Source organism: Etheostoma spectabile, chromosome 8, assembly GCF_008692095.1.
Source record: "Etheostoma spectabile isolate EspeVRDwgs_2016 chromosome 8, UIUC_Espe_1.0, whole genome shotgun sequence".
Lineage (NCBI taxonomy): Eukaryota > Metazoa > Chordata > Actinopteri > Perciformes > Percidae > Etheostoma > Etheostoma spectabile.
This window is the reverse complement of record NC_045740.1, coordinates 2,117,114-2,125,149: the sequence shown is the minus strand read 5'-3', so window position 1 is coordinate 2,125,149 and position 8,036 is coordinate 2,117,114. Positions and strand designations below refer to the sequence as shown.

At 40.5% G+C, this 8,036-nt stretch overlaps 1 protein-coding gene across 2 annotated transcripts in view; it reads left to right on the top strand.

The window, feature by feature from the left end:
- Positions 1 to 543: 543 nt before the first annotated feature.
- Positions 544 to 8,036, top strand: part of wnt7bb (wingless-type MMTV integration site family, member 7Bb) — a 31,215-nt gene continuing 23,722 nt past the window's right edge. The window contains exon 1 of one of the 2 annotated variants that reach the window (XM_032523949.1): positions 544 to 1,196. In XM_032523949.1, coding sequence (XP_032379840.1) covers positions 1,126 to 1,196 — 71 coding nt within the window. In that variant the 5' untranslated portion in view covers positions 544 to 1,125. Of the gene's footprint in view, positions 1,197 to 3,256; positions 3,720 to 8,036 lie in introns of those variants that run through there. The other variant, XM_032523948.1, reaches the window with a different exon arrangement.

Genomic DNA, 8,036 nt, shown 5'->3' with positions numbered 1-8,036 from the left:
TTTTGTTATGAAAGTACTGCCATGCAGGAGTCCTCTGCAGAGGATGTTTTTATTGTATATTTATCCAGATCAGTTCAGCAGTGTCTTGTTGCCACCAGAGGGAGTCTTCCTAGACAAATAATAGCTCCTAAAGGAGTTGAGTTCTGTATTCTGAACATCTGCTCAAAATCATCCTGACTCAAGCCCAAGTAATGGGAATATTGATGTTCTGTTTATGTTGTTTTGTTCATGCATTGCATTGTTATCAAAGTGACTGACAGAATCTTACTGACACATATTTATCATGACGCCAGTTTATTATTATTGGTCATTATTAGTCATGCAATTGTAATTTCTATTCATGCAGTTGGAAAGCCATTCCTCGTCTGTTTGATTTTATGGGGTTTACTGTTGTGGTGGAGCCAATCCGGGGAGCCCACACTGGTGGGGCAATGCCCAATGTTGCAAGTGACAAACACCAGCCTAGCCTGGGCCACAGGCCTATAAAAGGCAATTTTACTTCGGTTCTTTTAGTCTTCTGTACAACAACTACACGTGTTGACCTCAGAGTGGAAGCCCGTCCCATTCACTGCATATCCATGCTGCAGGAGGAGGAGAAGGCGTGTAGCCCTTTTGTTACCTGTATTAGAGTAGTACCTGGCTGTTGGCAGTAACATGGACTGCGTTTAAGATGTCTTCAGAGAGTAGAAACAGCGAGCGATGTACAAAACCTTGACTCCAAAAAAAAAAAAACACAGGGTTGGCAAGGCACTGCAGTAAATGCAACTAGTTTTTTTTCTACCTGTCTGGCGCAGCAAATGGGAAGCGTTAATTAGGCTCTACCGTGAAAGTAAGGACGAATAGGAGGCACTTCCTCCAAGAACTCATTCACCTTTCAAGTCCGACCCTCTCTCAAGTTTCATTTTGGAGTTCTTAGTCACCTTTCAGCTCGTCATCAGCATCTCACCTGTACTGCTGGACCATGGATTTCACACGGTCGAAGATTTCAAAGGCGCTTCAGCTTCATATCGCGGAAAATAGGCGGTATACGTGCATCTGGAAGGGTTAGGAAACCTGCCAATGTGAAAGGAAAGCGTAACCACTTTATGTTACAGTGCATGGCCTCCGGAAAAAGTGGTAACGATCATGCACAAACCCCTCCGAAAGCGGAGTCTCTACGTGTTCCTGTGTTTTGGCATCATATACCTCAGACTTGGGTGAGTTTCCATTACCTGTGATTACCTGCGTAGACTATTTTCTTCACATGCGCAAACCTGAATATCAAATTCATTGCGACACTCTATGACTATTAAACACGTTACAGGAAGGCTGCCCTCTGACCTCAGACTTAAGCATTATGTGAAAAATCCATTTTCAGCAGGTGTATTTAAAAATATATATATTTTAGTCCTATGTCCAAATGAGAAATATCCGAGAAATGTGTCGTACGTAAAAGTGGCAGATCAGGTTTTATGCCAACAGACAATATGATCGATTCGTATTCGCTATCAAAGAGCTATTTAGTTCACCGCATGAGACTCTTGCTGCTCCTTTGTCGCACAAGATAATTTGAGCCGCTGTCATTGCTCCAGATCTAGCTCACCCTGCATACCTTCGTTAATAGCGGCAGCCTGAGTTGTAGTTCCACATTCCATTGGTCAGACGGAGTTTTTACCTTTTCTGCAATACCTTAAAAAGATGCATAAACACATTTATATACATAAGCACTTCTATCTATTCCTAATCTACTGCGCCTACCGCAGTGTCTCTCAAGCATAATCACATTAGAATCTGAGACGAATAATGTCTCGTGAAAATCCATCTGGGGAGTTTTTGTACATTGTGTGCATGCATTTACTGTTTCTCCACTTACGAAAAGCATATTCTGACTAGTGAAATAACATGATGGTGACTACCTTGAAACTTGAACTCAAACTATAACTTGTGATTAGCCCATATTAAGTACATACTTCATAATAACTTACACGTTCTAAATGTAGCCTATAGGCTAGTACACATGCAGTGGAGGATAAGTCCACCAAATCACTGTTATTTTCATTTTTCTAACACTTCTGCAGTTTATTCATCAATAGGTCTGTTTCTAGGCAGCTTTTATGCGACACTATTTGATTTATTGAATAACTGTAACCAATTGTTATGGTTAAGTGAAATCATTTTATCAATTGAAATATAAGATGCCATATCAATAGACTAATTATAAAAAACTTTAAGGCTATTTTCCTGATTTCATAGTATTTTCGGAGTCACACAATGCTGGTTGCCACAATGAAGCAAACGAAAAAAGTGTCAGCCCTCCCTGGTAGACTCTCATGTGGAGTGAAGCGTGTAAATGACTTCAAGTTCCACAGATGCTCATATCACATAACAGTAGCTCCCTATGGAGGGAAAGTCACCCATCTCCGTGTTCACTGAGCCCGAGCAGTTAGCTCATTCCTTCCATCCTTTTACTAAATCTTTCATGGTACCCTCTTCATTTACAATGACTGGAGCCTGCAGGTGTTGAGTGAGAGGCACGATGCTGAGGAGATAAAATCCCTCCACTCACTAAGCTCTGCGACAAAATCTCCCCAAGTATTTTATTTTATCTGCGCCGATCCAATCTCGGGAAACAAGAGTGCTATACATGTTCTAACTTCACCTTGCAATCCTTCAATCTGAGGAGATTATTATTCAATTTTACAGCAGCAAAATTAATATTTGAATATTATAGGGTCACTAAATCCCATTAGAGCTCACCAGAATATAGACGCCTATGAATATTATAGTGCTTCCATTGTAAATAGTAATGTCACTGAAACTCATATTTGAGTACCACAAATATGCTTTATTTTATGTTTCTAAAGAAATATTTAAGGAAAACTTGTTACAAGAGGACATAAAACTGTATAGAGCCCAAGAAAATTTAAACAATATTATAGGAATATCATATGGGGTAAGGACATTTCTGCTCAGCAGGATAATGACGCTTCTGCTCACTCTCACATAGACACTCGTACATAACTATTAGGCTATGAGAACAATATCTGTCGTATTATAAGGGCTTTATTGCGACACCAACTTGTTGATTCAGAATGACACATCCTGCCAAAGAAATGTGCTGATTTTCTGAAAACTGAGCTGTGATGATGATGTGAGGCTCAAACAGCTAGCGTCTGTTTGTTTATTTTGGTCTGGATGGTGAGGTGGGGTGGTGGAGGAGGTGTGGGGGTAGTGATAATGAATGAAACCCTCTGCGCGTCCAACGGGGATCGGATCAGTGTCACCCTATTGTCCCGTTGTGGCAAAGTGGGCGGATAGCAGTGTCTCTCCCTGCCCAATGGCAGGCACGACTCACGACGAGAGTGGAGAGAGGCACTTTTCTGCCATGCAAAATCCCTAAAACCATCATCATTCTGGATCGGGAACCCACAGTACTGTGTAACAGCCTCCGCCGCTGAGAGATGACAGAGCCAATCTCAGCGCACACACGGCCCTGGGAGCTTGGAGCTGCGTAGAGCGCACCAAAGACAAGGAGACGCACAGCACCTCTTTTTCATTTTGGCCAAAAGGGACCTAAAACCGGGAATTAAGGGAGTTTGTTCATCCTGTCTGCGTCGTCTCACTCAATCCGAACGTGGCCATTTGCTCAATGTCATCATGATCATCTTCTCGTCGCGCAGTGTACTGCTGTCAGTCTATTATCCACAGATCTTCCTAATCCTGACGAGTGGCAGCTACCTGTAAGTTTGAGTCAATTAACGGGGTCCTTAATTAACTTCAGAGAGTGCGCGCGCTCATCCTCAGCAACGGAAAGACGCACGGGTTTGCTTTTGCTCTCGTGCAGCTTTCCTACCGCGGACAACGGTATTTTCTAATCTTTAAACGCCAGTTCTGAGGTAAAATCTTTTGTTCTCCGTATCCACGGATTGGAGATCAATCTTAAATTGTTTATATTATTTCGAATGCAAAGGCACGGTGAGCAGGCGTCGCAAAAGTGCAACTTAAGCAGTAAATGTGATTCATTTCAAGATATTTTTCACACATTTCCTAATGTTATACAGGCGTAAATTCAGTAGAGATTCAGTACTCAGTGGAAACATCGTTGGGAAAGTGATCCGCGTGGGAATAAACTGATTAGTTTATTATGATAAGCCTGAACGCGCTAATGTGCCGTCTGCAGACGGATGTGCATGTCTTGTGAGTTAGCAGTGATGGTTTGTATCTAGCTGTCGTATTGCAAATATTTTACAAGATCAGAAAACATATATGGTAACTGCTACATGGATTCATTTTGGCCACAGAGTGGCAGAGATGTTCAAGACAATCGGATGCTGAGGTTGGGTCTTTTTCCCTGTGAGGAGAATTTAACACAATATGGGCACTTTTTACGCATGTGAACACCGTTAACCTGTCAGAGCGTGTGCATGATTATCTGTGTGCATTACCTCATCTCTGATTCAATCTCAGTATTTTGATGTTATCATTTGAACCCACATCTTAGAATATATGCCTGTAACATGCAAGTGATTGACACCGTAATACGCTGCGGCTTTGAATTAAACGAAAACTACTCTTGCAAAGAACACTGGCTTTCTTAAAGCTTCCAAAAAATTACTCTACCATGCTGCCTCGCTCCTTCTTCTGCTGCCCGGAGACCCCAAACCTGATGCTGAAATAGATGTGGGTTTTTTGGTTTTCTGTTAAAAGTGGGCTACACTGCTAAATATAGTAAGGGCTTGCGCATTCAAACTACGTAGCCTACCATTGTTTGTTTCGATTACGTTTTCTGTTCAGCATAAACCACAAAATACGTTTTGGGGAAAATATTTATAAGGATTCAAAATAATGCAACGCTACATCCTCAAAGCTACTGAACTATTTGTTTTGGCTTGTTAAACTGCAAAATCTGAAGAGCTGTGGGTGGCAAATGAGCCGTCAGCAAAAGCATCTGACCATGTAGAGCATTGGGGCTATTGCACACCTCACACTCCAATATCCAGGAATTTCACACTAAAGCTTCCAATGGCAATAATCTAACTATTTTCACTCTGTTTTGTTAATATCACACTTGCCTAACCAGTGTGTGACTTGATATGCCTTGGTATAGTTTACAGATGTAAATATAATTTTGTTATGAATTAATCACCTTCAGTGTACTGATCATCTTATTTGTAAATATGCTGCGAAAGAGAAAATCATATTCAGTGGTAAAATAACAGTTCATTTCATGCTCTTGGAAAACGAAGAGCATTTATTCACTTGATTTAGTTGAGTTGTTTCTCAGGTATTTTTGAGAGTGCATTGCTCTGTAGAAGATGCATGCCTGGGAGCTTAATAGTTTGTCAGTTAGGTTCAAAGTCTTCCATGCGATGGAGTAGGTGGCTGTGAGCACGCTGTATGCCATGACGTAGACTACAGTTTCTCTTAAGGCCAAACTACCCTGTGATGGAATCTGTAAGCTCACACTAGTACTGGTTAGATTTTTTTCAATCACGTTTTTCCGAAGAAATGCTTTTTATTGTCAGGTGACACTGGCCTCTGTTTCTGTGATATTTAATGTTGGATGTTTAGTGTGATTTGTTTTTCTATTGGTCACATTACATAACACATTTTCTGATTAAAATAACATGTAGTAACGCCATGTTTTGTCAAAAAATCGAATTATTAAGGAAAATACTTAAAACTTAAAATACTTGAGCCCTTGTGCTCAACCAGTTCACTGATCGATCTTCAATCAGTCCAACAAAATCACAATTTGAAAGAACATATTAACACTAATAAGGCTTCTAAGTCACAGAGTTTTTAGCACATACAATTTTGGATATACACTTTACAGTGTCAAGGCTCAAACCTGGCAAACATTCATGCCACCAAACAACTACAGTACTTCATCTCTCTATCACAGCTGTGTTAATGACACCAGTGATCAATCAAACACTGCACACATTGCATCAATTTATAGATTAGATCATTACTGTAATACCTGAGACGTGAAGTCATACTTTAGAGTTGCCTTTGACAGTCTATCTGATGGTAGATCTGTGACCGTAGGTGAGCTGTCCCGAAGCCGCTGGCGTACACACACTGTATACACTAAGCAAACACAATTGCATTTGTGCACTTTTATGATTTCAGGGATTTAAAAGCTTAGCTCTGTTTGGTGTTGTCTGATGGTTTGGGTTGCCAATGGTAGATTGTGATTCTGTGAATTAGCAGGTGAATGATATGAGAAAGACCCAAGAGGAGGAGTTATTAGGAGTTGCCAGAATATATCAGTGGGCGGTTGTAAGCCTTTAAGCAGTGCACTGAAAAATCTGACTCAAATGTATTTTATTGCCTTTGGATTTACATAAACAAACCAGTTCAAATCCCCTGTTAAAATTCACTATGCAAAGGCAGTGAATTTCTCCAGTTGTACATTACTTGTCTTAATGAGCATGCCCTTTTGCTATATGTCATCGTTGCCATGGACAACCACATATACAGCAGAGGGTCACAGAGGGTCAGAGGGGTTCAAGCCTTATTAACAGCTGAGAGAGCAAAGATAGCAGCAGGCCTGAGTCTTTACTGCAGACGATTGATGCACCTAGTGAATTTCTGAATGTTGTGACAGCCTTCAGTTGACAGTGTAGTGATCCACATGTTTTATAGAGCAAAATGAGTTTTTTTGTCTTATTTACATTTTGCTTCTGGTTCTCTCTCTTTTTAAAGAACTACACATCTTAGCATGTTTACTGTAACTGAAAAAAATCGTCCGTTAGCTTATTGGGGTAACTTTTAGAGCAGGGTTTGCAAAATCAACAGAATACACAATGGCACTTTCCCTTTTGTATACTGTTGTGCGTTCCCCTGACTGCAACGAGAAGACCAAGAGAATGTGCGTAGTGTTCAGTCTGTAGATACTTGTCTCGCGAAAGTCAGGATTTATTTGAACTTATGTGTTTGGAATTTAGGTTTTTCTGTCTTTGTGGAGAAACTCAAGAAACCAGCAGAAAAGGAGCATGATTGTCCGAGAGCGAATTCTAACAAACGATTATATCTTTGTTCTTAGTCAGGGGTCTCCTACCAAGATCACTTTGAACCAGAACAGAAATTCTCTGTGTCTCTCCCCCTCACCCGTTCTCCCTCGTCAATCTTCTAACGCCGCTGTTGCTTTTCACTGACACACAACTTGCCTGTGTTAGTTTGCCCTGTTTGTGGTGAAGCCTTTGGAGTTCGACGTCATACTTCAAAGCTGGCGTTTGACTTCATCCTCGTTTACGGCTCCCTGTCCCTGACATGTTTGAAAAGAATGTATCTACATGGTTTGGAGGGCTGTAAACAAAGTTGTGGAGAAAGTCAGCGCTTTGTTTAGCTGTAATCTATTTTGGCTTACTCAGTGGTCACAAAGCCATTTTTAATATATGTTTTGATATTATCACATCGAAAGATCCTATGACGTCTCCCAGAGAACTGAGGACCATGTGTCATTTACCATACAGCTCATTAGTACCCTATGAATTAAGGTGACTCGTGTTGAAAACCTTACATATTTTCCATGCAAACCAATCTATGGATGTGGCTAAAGTGAAAGCAGTATCTCATGAAATTTATAGGCAGTACTTTACACCCTGAATAACTTTCAAACACATAATCACACAAATCATGAAGAATAATATTTTGTGTGACATTTGGTTAAAATTTGAACCCTGCATCTGCATCACTAGAACAAGTGGATATACTGTACTTGTGTTGCGTAAGAGTCAAATCTGGCAACTATTCACACCACTATGTTACCACTATGTCAAATAAGCATCTTGTTTTCACTTGCTGTGCTGTTTTAGCAACTTTCCCTGTATGTTTTTTTTTTAAATTTCATGTTGGATTAAGGTTTCAGTTTTATGATTGACCTCTAATCCATTAAACAGCAATACTTTCATGCAGTACAGCTTTCACTTCACTACGGAACGTGCATCAATCACTGGTTGTATTGAATCCTGTTCTGGAGAGTCTCACATAAATGAGTCAGTCTGACCATCCTCTAGAAGTTCTAACTGAGTGTGTGTGTGTGTGTGTGT